This window comes from Anticarsia gemmatalis, chromosome 6 (genome assembly GCF_050436995.1).
Source record: "Anticarsia gemmatalis isolate Benzon Research Colony breed Stoneville strain chromosome 6, ilAntGemm2 primary, whole genome shotgun sequence".
NCBI classification, from domain to species: domain Eukaryota; kingdom Metazoa; phylum Arthropoda; class Insecta; order Lepidoptera; family Erebidae; genus Anticarsia; species Anticarsia gemmatalis.
The window spans coordinates 9,660,521-9,676,176 of record NC_134750.1 but is presented as its reverse complement, the minus strand read 5'-3'; the positions used below and the strand labels follow the sequence as shown (position 1 = coordinate 9,676,176).

Below are 15,656 nucleotides of genomic sequence, written 5' to 3'. Positions count from 1 at the left end.
AAACAGACACTGTTCTAGCTATAGTAACCTGCCACACCAGTGTAGACTTGTCAGATTGCGCGGAAAAAGAGGTTGGTTTGGTTTCAATCTAGATTTAGGGTCTGGGTCAAAATTCCATCTAATAAACCACCTAATTGATGTTTATTGGTGGAGGAACCGGGTCTTATTATTACGGCGTACGAACTTGTGAAACGAAAATCTTTTAATTGAAACTGGAAAAGCGCTTTAATTATTGCATTTCAGTTTCTAAAGTATTGGAACTGTAGCGTGATTCCATACCTCCATCGACTATCGACAACCACTAGCGAGAAATTTGGTTCAAAATTTTGATCAGCGCCTCTTGCAGTCGCCGTAAGAACTATTTATGCAGAACATTTAAATATTAAACTTTCGATAACTGATAGTTCAGAATCGCGCTACTGAACAAATTTGTGGCATATTGTCTACAGAATAAATGCTACTCTATTCGATAGTCGGTTAAGATACTATCGCTTTACTAAGACATACGAGTTCTCTCATGAAAGAAACTTGTATGGTAAATCTCGCTTTCAATGAAAAGCTTTTAGTGAGAAAACGTTCTTTATAGTATGTTCTTGGTTTTATTTGATAATATACAAAACAGAATTTAGGTGTTCAGGTACTAAAGTACTTTTTACAGAAAAAAAAGAATTAATAAGACGAAGGTAAAACAAGAAAGATTTAAAAAAATATTATTATCGTATTTTGCTTTGCTTATTTTAACGTTGCTTCAAAAACCTCTGCTAAACGATTTCAGGTAATAGTTCGAAAACCTTCACTCGGTTTAACTGCGAATATGAACGTCGGGAGTTTATCGGGAGATCTTTAGGTTCGATACCCACAAATCGAGTGTCATGCAAAATAACTACAGTTATGCAAGTTATACCTGCTTGCTTATTTCTTGCAACCAGCTAATGTGAGAATACAAAATGCTTATCAAACACCGGTCAGCATTCCATTTCTATCTACATTAAACGAGATTGTAAGATAATGTGCTGCGTGCATATCGCTAATTAATTCATGAATAACGAATGATTAATTAATTGTCTGTGAACGACCTTGCATTTGAAGATATGAATGTCAATCGAACGTCTGAACGTTTGTTGACTTTCATTCACGATCTGATACGAAGATAATTGCAGACTTTTGTTTTAATATGAACGTGAGCCCTTTTTATAGGTCAATTTTATCTGATCTGGGACTTAATTATTTAAAAATCGTAAATCTCTCGAGCTCAAAAGATTGTAGATCTTGTATAGTAGATTTTATATGCTCATTTAATAACGTTGTTGGATAATATAATCCGACCATGGAGAAGTAAGTAAGTAATGTTGTCTGCTGCTAATGTCCAAACTCCATGCCAATGTCCAATCCTTAGATGAAAGGTATAATATAACATTGTATACTACAATACACGTTTGTAATGGTACGCATCTGCAATTTTCACGAGGAAATGTGAAGGTATGTACATTTCTGGAAGATTTTTTGTTCCCGACTTAAGATATTTTTGCAAGCACCAGCTAATATTCATTGGCGATTTTCATCGTGAAACTTTCCTTTACCATGACAGGGTGATAATAAATCGAGTTTCGGATGTCACGGGTTATAAAGCATAGGCGTCGTCGGTTATCGAGTGATTCCGGAGAGGCGGGGTCCCATGTTCTTTGGCGCAAATTTATTCATACGGGGACCGGCGACCTCCTTGCTCTGCTGTTATTTAGGGCACACTTCCTTTACGATTGTTGCCCATTTGTTGTTAGATGTTTTTTTAATGGCACTAGGATTTTTTTTGGAGTTACGTAATGTTGGGTGGTTTTCAAGGTAGGTATTGCCGAAATTAGTACCTACGCATTTTCAAAATTTTCAGAAAATTCTATTTTGACTTTAGAGTTAAAAATAGTTGGCAAAGGCTTAATTATCAAAATATTTTTCTTAAACAATCAATTTTGTTACAGAAGAAACCTCTTATGTAATTCTGCTCTCATCATAAAAGACAGAGAAATTCTTAGCTCAATTCAGCAAGATGTAAGCAGTGACCTATTACACAACAAAACAAATCTCTAAATTCAAAACGAAATCTGATGAAATGTTCTCCACAACGGCTGAATTGTAATACCTTTGCCTGAAGTATTATAGAAGGGTATAAAAAAATGGGTTTGCCTTGCGTCGGTGTCAGAGGGTTGAGGGGCGCGGGGGTAGAGGCACTTGTTGCATGAAGGCGGGGCGTCCCGCCCAACGCCCATTCAACCACGTGTACAGATAAAGTTTTGAAAACCGCCTGATATGTGGCTCTACACATAGAGATATTGCTCTCATATTTTTGATGTGCCGCTCTTTAATACAGTTTCAGTATAGATGATCAATTTTTGGGTTAAAATTTTCGTCTCTACATATCTAAGTAATCGATAAACTCTTTCCATATTTATTGGACTTTTGTTAATTAAATTAGTCGTTCAGTCGAATGGGTTTTTGACTTTAATTGGAACCAAAAAAGTCATTGCAGAAATTAAACGATTTACTTAGTTTTCATTCTTCGCTCTTTAAATACAATCTTGAACCTTTTACTGAACTTTAATAAGTACTGTGGTAACGAAATGTGGTATTTTTTTTTACCGACAATTGTAGTGTTAAAAACTTTCATACTTATTGTGCTGTACACTTTAAGAGTTCTCGCGCTAAGCAACTGTGTGTGGACGAAGTAGAGGACAGTGACCGTTTTTATTCAAGTCATCGAAATAAAATTACATACTTTGCGTGGATTTTTTTCTAAAAATGACACAATACAAAAAATAACTAAACATCGGACACGTAAAAGTATGAAATTGTACCTAGGTCATATTCCCTAAGATGTAACACACTCAATGTTCAACCTATCACTCCGCACACACAATCTAAAACACAACAGAAACAAACAAATAAAACTCATCACAAATCAAATTACACTACACTAAAGCAAGTGCGATAAACTTGAAATTTAAGCCTCTCTAATTTGTATCGTCATAATCGTCGAGCATTTGGGGGTCGCAATAAAATCATAAAATCGTTAGAGGGCGTGCTTCGGCCGACAGTTAACAAGTAATCCAATTTTGTCGGTCGACATCGACATGAATGCTAAGAGCTTCGCAAAATTATTGTACACATTCTTTTCACTTCTTTTTATGTTTTAAGATGTTTGAGGGCTCTTAGGAAGTAGGGTAAGTGCGGTTCGGTATTAAACTAACGCTCTACTAGATTTCTGAAAACCTTCGTGTTCTAGAGAACTAATCATAACTCAGTTTCATCCTTATACAGTCTTATCCATATAAGCTCACTGATGAAATTAAAAAGACTAAAATCAGTTTATGGGAAATTCCAATATCAGCGCAATAGTTCAAGTAAGTTACTCTTTCCTTAGTACGAGTGAGAAACAATTAACTAAAATTCTTCTTAGCTTCGATATGATTCCTTTTGTTGGAATGTTTTTGTGTGTAAAGAACACTTACAAATTGAACCCTATTTAATAGAAGATGGAATTTTGCTGTTTCTTATACAGCATATAAGTTGAGAAGTAAATCGATACACGTGTCGAAAAGTCTCTATGTAATATTCATAACTATAAACTTGGTCTTTAGTTAGAAGGTCTTTTAACATAACGTTAAGTTTCTAATTAGTTATAGATAAATTATTTACAGTTCAACGACTAATTTGTATAATCATTATTTAAAATAAGTTTAAGTCAAGAGGTCGCTAAATTAAACATAACTTATTATACGTGTTGTCTTCTTGTGTCACGACTGAAATATCTCCTAGGTATATTTAATAAAAAACATGGCACAAGAAGCTTTCAGTCACTTTCTTTTGATCGGATCTTGTAGTAAAATCGTGAAAAATAAAAGTAATCTATAATCTGATTGGAGTTCAAAGACATGGCAACAAAAAATGTTGGAAAGTCTAGCTGAACTTAAAACGCTTCGACTTTAATAAGACAGGATAAATATTCTGCGAAGGGGCGGCAGTCACGTAAATCTGAAGAAAATTGACATCCTTAACTATGTTGGCACTCATTTAAATAACTGATCAAACTCGCCACCAAGCTGTCAAACAATAAAGAGCTGCGAAGTACTACCAAAGTACCGACTTATTGGATATGCGCCGTTCATCCCACAGACTTATATTGGAAGCGAAAATTGTGCCGCAACTTTTTGAATTGATAGCATTTGATTTTTTCGCCAAAATTGAGATTCAGCCAATTCGTGAGCGACGAACTAAAAGATTGATACAACTTTAAGAGATAAAGACAGAAAGGTTTTTGTTGAATTTACTGAACAATGTAAAACTTTCCAAGAGTTTATGAGTAAATTGTGAACGGTCGTTTCGCCGGTTTTGTGGATTGTATGCAATTACAAACTTGGCACTTGTGATACAAAAAGTGAATTATGTGAATCTGTTGAACACGTTGCATCGGTTGCATATTTGACAATTGAATCTTATTGGACATGAGTTTCTTACTTTTGCTTAATTTTCTAAGCAAGTCAGTTTCCTGTAATTTAAATCATTTGTGTTAACACACATATTACTATTTTAGAAGATAAAGTCTTTATTACGAGTATGTTTAAAGACTACTCTGAATTTACCCTGCAACATTGTATACACGAAACCATTAATCAAGATAAAATCAAAGAAACAAGTTACTTAACAAGAAGTCCACATTGCGATGCACTTAATAGTTACTTATACATCAATATAATGAACCATTGTCACAAGTCAAGTCAGTTATGGAAATGAAATCTTAATACTGTAATAAAAATTCTGAAATAAATGTATAATTCATCACTCATCAGAGAGGCCATGCGGCAAATATTTAAAGTACTTACCTATAAGGCAACACCGAGAGGTGGATATAAAAAAAGAGCAAAGGAGCTTTTTATTAAGTAGAAGGGCGGGGGGAGAATATAATGAATAAATTCCGTGTAAGGACCCCTCCTAACGCAATTGAAAACTTTTAACAAGTGCCGGGAAATCGTGTGTAAAGGTGGGTCCCGTACCTAATTACGTAGCTAGCCGAACGGAATACCGGATGAGTTCAGAAATTTAAACGATGTCTCGTCGCGCCCGCTGCCCTCACACTTTATGAAAATCAGCTCGTTAATAAAATCGGCCGCTGTTGACCGATGACTTGGCACACGGATTACACTCACAAGAATTGGAATATAAAATTAATGAAGTGTGCATTTGTTTCCCCTCCGATTTGTACTATATTAATAAAAATATCTCTCGAACCGATTCATAGAAAACTTTGCGATATTAAACTCCCATTACGTAATTGCGCACCAAATGAACAGTTAAATCACGTTTCGGTACTTCTTAAATCGAGTTTCTCGATCCGAGATTTTTACCCCCCATTAACTTTCCGTCTTGTCCAAGTATTAAAAAATTAACAAGATTTTTTCCACCGCCAGCTCACCGTCTGCGGAGGACGTATTCATTCTTTTGTAACCCTAAAAAACAAGTCATTACCGAAGCGGGTTTAATTCAGCATCGTGTTCTGGGGATTTTTTCGTGATATTCCATTATTCGGAGGCGATCGCTCGACGCGGCGCGACCGACACCGTTTACGCTAAAATGATATGATTAATTACTAGCTCCGGTCTCCCTCATTAGCGCACAAATAGGATCGCTCAATGGTGAAATTGAATCACGAGCGCTGGCAAACCACGCTCAATCGGACTCTAATTATGATTATTATTCATATGAATAAACGACATCAGTTTTGTGCTAGACTTTTCTGTTATGACTGCGATTTGTAAAATAGTTTTTCCTGCAATATTTAAAATGTATGTAGGTACTGAAGTTACGACTTTTCTGAGAATCAAAATCTCGTACGTAATTAGATAAACGATTTTATTTTATTTATTACGACCTATATTTTGTAGTGTTTATGTGGTAGAGTGACATTAGTGTCGCTATAAAACATCATTATAAGATAATATAATAAGAGTCACGTGAAAGGTTTGGAAAAGTCAAGCTGAACACGTTCAGACGTTTACAGTGGCTACAAATTATTCATAGGCTAATATAATTTGCAAACAAATGATATGGTCGTACACCTAAGACTTTTTCTTTGGATTTGTTACATAAATAAAGAAGGCATCACGTCTCATAATCCACGTACAAAGAAACGTAAACATGAGTGACGTACTTATCTTTTGTAATACCTAATGTCGTAAATATGAATGTGACAAGAGGCTCGTTCTTTACTGCAGATTTTGGGGGTCGCGACGAATACACAGAAACTACATTTTTTGTGGTTCTGTTTTTAGGTACAGTCGTAAAAAGGGAAAATTCATTTACGCTCTGATTTTTCTTCGTAATATTTGGCTTATGAATAGAGAAAAAGTTGGCATTGCGAGTGCCACTCCAGTTTATATCCCGGGGGACCCACTCGATATAAAAATATATACACGATCAGACAAAGGGAAAATATGCAAGAGCGAATATGATTACTTCCACTAATAAAACGCCTCTGATTTTATTGTGCAAATAAGTGACGCATAAATTCTAGCGCCCTTATGACGTTGTACTTAAATAATTGCACTTACAAACTCCTCAGTTCGATCCCAATATTTTACTCGTGTAGTTAATGAAAGTAATATCGGCCTTAACGTGGGTTCTTATCGTACAATCACTGGTAAACTTTCAGTAGATTATGTCTGATATTCGCGATTACGCGATACGACATGACGTTAAAATGTTCGCATGTGTTTCTTCCTATTTCCTTGTAGGTATGTACATTCTTTCGTTACAAATTAATATTATTGTATGAAGGGAATCAACTTACTTAATATTTTAAGCCCTGTGTGTTTAACTTGCATTTTTCCCCAATTGCCTGTGTATTGTACCTAGTTCATGAACTTAAGGACTATCACAAAATCAAATTTAAGATAAAAAATGTATATTACCTTCCACATCTGTCCGACGGCGGCCCGCGTCCAATCCCCCTCCTGGGTCCAAACAATCCGGATTACCCTATCTATATCACAAGCTTCCACCTAGCTTAGCACTAAAGCCTACACTAACACAATTGACTGCAACAACGATCGGTAACCGTCCTTAACACTAAATAAAACTCTAACATTAGTTAACATGATAAAAGAAACAAAAAATTCTCTACAATGCGAAGTAACAAAAAGTACAAAAAATGGGGAAAGAGTTGCGTCACATCGTTTATATGTGAAGTAAGTAGGTAACTGGTCCGATGTTTTTAATGTTTGTCTCTTTCTCAGTGGACCCAGGAAGGGGCGACGGAGTAAGGGGTGCGGGGAGCGCCTCCTCCCGATAGCGTGGTGGTGACGGGCGGCGCGGGCGCAGCGAACTGGCTCTCCGCCTCGGCAGCCATCGTGCTGTGCTGCTGCGGGAAGTTGAAGTCCAAAGTGCCCTCCATACTCAACTCGTGTTTTATAACCTGGCCAATAAAGAATATCTGTTATAAAATAAAAACAGTTTAATACTTCATAAGGTCAGATTACATCTTTCGGCATTTTAGGGTTGACATCAGTCATTGAGGTGGTCTGATGCAACTTGGTGATCCCGATAAATTATATAAAAGAAAAACTCACACAGTTATTGTGACTTGTTCAAAATGATTATATTTAGATAGTTATAAAACGTCGTTGACTGTCCAAAATCTTCGCAAGTCACTTATCATCAGAATCTGACCACAAAGCCTTAACACAAGTAATATAATCTCATTTCGTATTTGGAATTATCGATATTCGATCACGTCATATTTGACCCAGAAAACTTTGGGAAGCTGTATATTCCTTTAAACTTTGATACAGGAAAATCTTGAACAACTTATGACGACGTAAATGCGTTGAAATTTTGGTATGATCAGCCTAGAAAGTCAATTTTATTATTCTCGTTAAGTAAATTTTTAATCCCAACTATTAATCATTTAGCTCATAGTAAATGTCCTGTCACAGACCGATTGTCATCTTAAGTTTTATACTATTCGAATAATACAGATATTTTTTAAGGTTTAATCGATCATTAAAGAAATATTCCGTTATTCATTTCTTAGATATTTAATGACAGAATACGATGTTGATTTTTTCGCGGATCCATCTACTTATCAACAAAGTAATTCTTGAGAATTTTTCTATTTCTCTCATGAACCAAAACTCTCCGTCACTCTTACCTCATCCACGTTACAATCGAAGCCGTGGTCCAGGGTCTCAATATTGAGGTCCTCCGCGAGGCCCGTGTTGAGAGCTCCCATTAGCTGTCCCATCACGGTGGTAGGTCCCATCGCTCCCGTCTGTACCATCATACCGCCGTTCATTAGCGCCGGGTCTGCCGTCGTCACCATTTGCGCCTGATTGTTCTCAACTAAAAGAAGAACGGCGAAACTTAGTATTTTATAAAAACAGTAATTTTTGGGAGATGTTAGTTGATACGAACTTAGTACAATCTCATATTTGAAATTCTTTGCCATTTGAAAAGTATACCAGTTGGATATAAGGTTTATATTACGTATGTGAAAATGGCCTAAAGGTTCGTACACGTCATAATACAGGTGGTCAAAATTTACCGGTACATAATACAATCGTAGGTTTATGTTCGCATTTGTCTTAATTTCTTGTACATTTGTAGAGCATTGGTCGATTGCACCTGGTATACGTCAACGTCATTTGTCCAACCAGTTCTGCTGAGTACGGGAAGGGTAGGTATGTATCGTAAGAGTTGCGACGTCTCAAATAGCGGTTGCCATTTATAGACGACTTTATATTAATTGCCAGCTGCTTAATTGTAGTCGTCATGCGACGGTTAATTACAATTGTCACATTTATGTTAGATATTTTATGGATTCTTTTTATTACACACGGTTCATATTAGTTTAGTAGTTTATTATTTTAGATGTCAACAAAAAATTAAGACGCACTGGTCTATTATCGCATCTTGGACTCTCAGAGATATGAATTTTTTTTTGTTTTTTTTACTTCCTTTCTGAAGTCATTCTCATTTTAACGCCTTCTGCTGATAAAATACGATCGATATTAACAATTTTAACAAATATAGTACGAAAATGAATAGGATATAGAATCAGGAAGATATTTATTTATTTGATATGTACCTGTTTGCATGATATCAGCGGGGTCAGCCGGCGGTGGTGGCCTGAAGTGGTCTAACGCATGCGGGTGCGTCGGATGCGCCGGGTGTGCGGGATGCGAGTACAATGTACACGCGCAGCCGCCGGGCGGATGACGCGGACACGCGTACCCACCGTAACGGTAGCTGCCGCCCGATGATGATGTCGTTGGAACGTACCTGAACAATACACAAGTATGTAGCTTGCCGTTCGTAATTAATGTGGTAAAACATAGATTTCTTCGTAGTTTTTACTGGGTGGGTTTTGTTACTTTTTATTTCGAATTTATTAAAGGAAATTATATTAAAGAACTGAGAGGAACAAAGAGATTTTTTTTTTAAATCTGGTTGAATAATAGTTAGTAATAAATTAAACAAGTCGAGAGTAATAAATCAAATTACAGTGGCTCTTGAATACCGTAAACTGTATGTTGTAAAATACTTTAATCTATTGAGATCTAAATAAAGCAAGCGTACTCTAGGGCGAAGGCGTTTACGACAAACGTTTCAATAGAGTGTCGAGGTCAGATTTTTGGATAACAACCAAAATTCCAGCGTCGACGCGAAGCGTACTACAAAATGCTTACGTGCTGAGGAATGGATCTGTTCCGGCCAATTTCATGGAATCTGCAAGGGAGCCGGCCAGGTCGTCTTGACCGAAGTCCGTTTGTGAGTAGTCGCTGGTCGATGTGTAGTCACCGGCGGGGGTGTAATCCGCACCCCAGTCCGGCTCCTGGGTGATCATAGACGGGATCGGGGACATCCGGCCGCAAGACGACGCGTTCGATGAAGCCCTCTGACGGAAGTCCGGCGACAACTGGAAACTGCTACGCGCAAGCAAAGAAGCGTCAAAATAACGATACTATCTCGATTGATCATGAACATTATGTGTCTTCACTATTATAGAATTCATTGTCTTAGGTGTTTAACCATTGTTTTTTTCGACCAAAATATAGATCATTCACATAATTACATCATTAACAATCGAGATGCAAAAAATTATAATATCAGCAGAAAGAAATCTTAAAGCTAAGTATTCTAATGGGCTCGTCTAAGAATCCCAACATGAAAGTGTAATGGGGAGCATGCAAATCTAATGTCTATGTCGTCCACTAACATATAAATTTGTATGCTAAATGAAGCGATCACTATAACGAGTTCAGTGGTCAACTTAGAAATATCTTTATTACTACAAATGATGACAAAAACGTCGGATAAGATACGGGTTATAGCTGTTATAGGCTGGCCCTTCGAGCACTCATCGAACCATCCAAAATATATGTCTATGACGCTCGTAATCCAGATAAAATAAATCGGCAATAAAAATGTTAAATATCGGCGAAATGACGAGATTCAGCATCCACATAACTCATCATCTAATGGTTCTGAATGATTTAAAACCTTTTATCATAAAGTAGCAGAGTTGCAATAACTCAATTTTATTAGTCTGGTCAACGCAGCTTTATGCCGATGCTTTTATTATAGAGTGAGCGTATCATGCGTGCCTCACTTTGTTTCTAGTAGTCGTAAAATTTCAATATTCCCATAGAGGCAAAGTTATTTAGTAACGATACTCTGGATATTTGTGGTTTTGGCAAAACCCGCCGTTGCATTACCCGTATAGGTAAATTATTATGCCTTTAAAGTCAAATTAGTATCGTAAAATAACGTCCAAGACCGTTACCATTATTGGCTTGATGCCACTACTCTCTTGGACTTTCCTCTACTTTAATCTACCTGTATCACTTGGGGCGAGCTACATTTCTATATAAAGTTCTATTGTAAGCCGGGAACATTTCGCTAAGATAAAATGGAACAAGATGTACTGTTAATGTTATTACCTGTGCATGGGCGAGTCTGGGAACATGTCGAGACTTTCTGACACTGAACTACTGGGGCTGGGCGTCGCGTCTGCTGCTACACCGTTTCTTAATATTTCTGCCTATAAATACAAACACATCCTGTAATGTATAGTAAACCGCCTTATAAGTAGTCGCTTTGTAATACAATCTTTAGATGCACCTTTAAAACATGTAGCTTCGATCAAAAACATTACGAAAATTAATGAACCCTCCAACAATTTGTTGTGTTTGACTATTTAATGAATCCAAAGGGTAGATGACTGGTTTTAAGAAACATATTAAGACGAGTACCAGTGTAACCTTCGAATATGAAGTCATCTCTAAAATTCTCAAATAATTACCTTCTTCTTAACTCTGCCTCTCCGTTTTTCAAATTTCGACGTCTCCATAGAAGCGGCCCGCCGTCTCACTGACTTGCCGGGCTTCGCGTCTGGGTTGATCATCCACCATGATGACTTGCCTGTACCTTCGTTCTGCACTCGCATAAACCGGTTGTGAAGTGACAGGTTGTGCCGTATGGAGTTCTGAAAGAGAAGAATATGGTTAGTTATGATTATAGTTAAAATATTTACGAGAATAATTGGGACATTTGAAATAGTTTCTTTGTTTTTAAGTTATTTTGTCACACGAAAATTGCGTTTATCAACTATCACCTCGTGGTACCGGATACATCCAGAATCGTTAAGTTTCAGTTTCTCGTGATGCAACGATTCTCAGGTATTTCGAGAGAAAAGTCTTAGTAAGTATTTAAACGCCATAGAAATAGTATTTCAAATACGATGTAAGACGTTCTTCATTTTTGTTGAAATTCTAAGAAGTTAACGCTTTAGAATGGCCCCTTCAAAGGTTGTCTATAAAATTGTACGTCATCGTGTTTTTGTACGTAGGGACTTGATGTATTTCTTAATTGTATAACTGTACTGTTAAAAGGTGTAGTTAGCAAAGTAAGGGATAGTAACAAGGAGGGTTATTTAGTTCTTGATCACGCGAGCTAATTGACTGTGGAGAATGCTATCAAACCAGTTAAAACTGGAATGTGGATCTAAAGAAAATCCGCAATTAATCGATACGATTTTCCGCAAATCATCTGATAAACTTTCACATATTACTATTTAATCGCTTAATGATGACTTAAATAACGCTGTTATGTATTTTATTTGGGTTATATTTTTATGCTAGACTGTCTGACTTCTAAACTTTTATCTATAACAATTAATTGATATGTTAATAACAACTAATTCTTTAAAAAAACTTTCTATGACTGTTAATTTCTATAATGGATTCATAAAACTAATTGGGGTAACGGGTTTGGTACGGAGACGCATAGAAACAAGATTTTAGCATACATATTACTGCGCTATCCGGTATGCAATGATAATTATCTATTATAGGTACACAAAGCTACAGTTGAAGCTAAAAATAGATTGCAATAAACTAAAAAGTCCCCACGATATCCGGGCGTGGTCGGTACTGACCACAAAAAAAACACTATTTTAATTCCCGCTACCGTTGAAAGTTAGTGCAATAACGTGTCCTATCTCACACCGGCAATAAAATCTCGCAACTTTTTCCCGTCGAAGGAATAAAAGCGACCGCAGCAACGAATGAAGTTTAGCTATAAAACAGTCCATAAATAATTTTTGCGTGCCCTGTGAGAACTGCCACTTATGGCGGTACACTTGGTTCCATACAAATATGCACACTTTTAAACTTAATTTTAGAAACAGTGCTGCGTCATTTTTCAAATAATAAAATTTTCAACGAGATTTTCACGGATAATTTACCAAGAATGTCCGTCACATCACAACGCTCCAGCGCAGATGCATAAATTTTGGATACCTCTATCTACTATGTAAATCACTCAGATTTTATGTATGCATCGATCCAAGAAACCGTTTCTTCTATTTGCGCATCAAAAACGTAGATAAAATGTTTGGTACCTTTGCGATACCTTCAATAATACAAACTATCAGTGTCCCGTTTTATTATGGTAAACTTTAGACGCCGATCCGACTTTTAAACTACGTCATATGAAATTCATGGTGTCCTCAATGTTTTGTTTGTTGAATAATTAACATTTTTTGGAGCCTGGAAACAGAACTAGACAGTTACAAATTATTTGATTATATTAACAGGCTGAACTGTATATATTTATTAAGTACGCTCAATTAAGTTTATGTGATGTTAACAATTGGACATGTACATAAATCGAGTAAATGTGGACAACTCCCGCGATTTATCAAGCGTGAAAACACACGCAACAAATGGCCTGTCGACGCTTTGATGGATTTGTCGCCAAGAGCCCTTACCATGAATTACGTGCGCTATAAAAGTGACAAGCTCGCGTTGATCTTCAAGCGCTGTCACGGATGTATAAAATCTCGACGCATTTTTCGCTCGACTTTAGTATCGAGTTTCAAAAGCGAACGAAACGTGAAAATCCGTGTTAAGTTATGGCTTCGCCCGGCACATACACTTTAGTGCGAAAATCTTTTGATACGATACGATAAGTAATAAATTTGATGTAAAAATGGACACCGCACGAACTTGTAAGAATTATTGCGTAGTGACTTTGAATGTTTTAAAGTTATTTTTATTTAATAGGAAGTAGCAATTATTTACGAGTAGCGTTATTTTTCTGTCAAAGTTATTTATAGTAATGGATAAAACCCTATAGTATATTTATAGGGCCTCAATATTAATGTATCCGATATAATAATTTCAGGAATATAATTTATGGGCAGTAAAGATATATAGTTTGCTGACAGCCAACTAAGTTAATCGAATTTTCTGCTACTGTGCCATCACGTGCGTACGCTTTTCATGTAATTTACCTGTTTTTTTTTTTGGGCGGTATATATTATGTTTTATACGGCCGTATTTCTCCGCGCTCCAGTGGAGATTGAACGGGTACCGAATGTGGTACTTCGTACGAAGAATGCGATGAATATAATCTGACAAGAAGCGACGTATCTTCTTCACTACTGTACCATAAATCTAGAGGTTAGGTCTGTACATCTATAATATTTATGAAAGAATAATCTCAGCAGATTCTACGGGTAAGTGGAACGAAAAAATGGGATCATAAGATATATTATTTCTGCTTGTATTTTTATAACGATAACTCAAGAATATTGGATAAAACAAAACTTTTAATCAGTAAAATCAATATTGAAAGTAAACTTTATCATAATATTAAGTTTGAGAAATATGATAGGCATACTGTCAAAACTGGAAATACTATTGCAGTCGTCGTCCTAACGCAATTATAAACGTTAACAAACCGTCTAAACCAGGCTACACTCCGCTTTGTAACAAATTCCAGCACTTTATGGAATGAATATCGCGACAAGCGGGTCGCAGCCGGAGCGGCAAGACATCGTACTTAGAATTTTGTCTACCGTAGGATCCATGGCGCCACACCGACCCTTATGGGGTGAATTAACTGTCTACGCTGTCTACGGTCCCCTTTAATGCTTCACCGACTTAAATTTTACCGAATTTCCACCGCTATTATATAGTGTTACGCAATCTTCGAACCGAATGGCTTATGATTTCCGCTCTTTATAACCCCCGCTTGTTTTCTCAAGGCAATGGCGTCAATGACGAGCCGCCTGATTAGTTACGATATAGTTAACTCGGATTCCGAGTGCCCCAATAAACGGGAATTTTCGATGCCGTAAAATAAATTCGTTCAGCACAAATTGGCAGGTATTAATTAATCCGACTCTACTGTGTTATAAGTCTTACTTTATTTGTATAATTCGACGATAAACGTCGGGAATCGTGACACATTTTTATTCTGATTCCTTCATTCTCGTTTTTGTAGGCGAAATAATGCTAAATATTTTTTTTCGCTTACTCTGAGGAACTAAATGTTGGTAGGGATAAGCGTGGAAGCGAAACAACGGAATAACCGATTGTTGAATAATTCAGTGCGATTATTCTCTTAGGTTGACATACTGAGTGCACACACTATGGACCTTCAAAATGAATTTTAATGTGTTACAATAGTATACAGCGTTTTCGATAATATCAAAGGGAAGAATAATATTATAGTAACGGTGTTTCAATGTTTTGATTTGCTGAGAATATTTTAACTTAAGTAGATGTGTTTTTTATTCTGATGTAATAGGAATTCTGCGCTGGAATAAAAACTTATACCTACTATAGTTTTACAAGTGAACAGCTTAAAAGACTTCGTTGAACGCTTGGTGCTCGGAACACTTATTTTAATGTAGAGATTATTGCGCTTTAAAAAGTTGTAAGATATACTAGTTATCAGTGTACGAGTGTAAAACAATTCCCCCTATGTCCTTCGGTCTTCAGACAATGCGTCACTACCGAATGTATGCGCATATAAAAATTTAGTGCTGTTATTAGATGAATGGAATTATGGAACCTACCGGCTCCCGTACTATAGTTATGTGTTTTACGTAACCGTCTTTGTAACCCTACGTCGTATTGTTTATCCGCTTTATGTAGGTGAGTATGAAATTGTGAGCAATGCTCCCCAAGTTACAGTGCTTCCTTGAAAGTTTAGGCCTTCGAAACTTAGCAACCTCGTTTTCCAAATAAGGTGTACGATTAATAGCCTTCACCTTACGTTCTAGTTTGTGTTGAGTTGTAAGCTTTACTTTTGAAGGATTT

General features: G+C 36.6%; 1 protein-coding gene across 3 annotated transcripts in view; it reads right to left on the bottom strand.

Moving 5' to 3' along the window:
• The window catches only part of LOC142973719 (forkhead box protein O-like), an 83,270-nt gene that overhangs the window by 5,385 nt on the left and 62,229 nt on the right, over nt 1–15,656 (bottom strand). The window contains exons 3-8 of one of the 3 annotated variants that reach the window (XM_076115693.1): nt 11,348–11,530; nt 10,986–11,086; nt 9,732–9,971; nt 9,131–9,324; nt 8,195–8,385; nt 6,957–7,444 (exon numbers count right to left, since the gene is read on the bottom strand). In XM_076115693.1, the coding sequence (XP_075971808.1) occupies nt 7,277–7,444; nt 8,195–8,385; nt 9,131–9,324; nt 9,732–9,971; nt 10,986–11,086; nt 11,348–11,530 (1,077 nt within the window). In that variant the 3' untranslated portion in view covers nt 6,957–7,276. Of the gene's footprint in view, nt 1–6,956; nt 7,460–8,194; nt 8,386–9,130; nt 9,325–9,731; nt 9,972–10,985; nt 11,087–11,347; nt 11,531–15,656 lie in introns of all 3 variants that reach the window. The other 2 variants (XM_076115692.1, XM_076115691.1) reach the window with 2 other exon arrangements.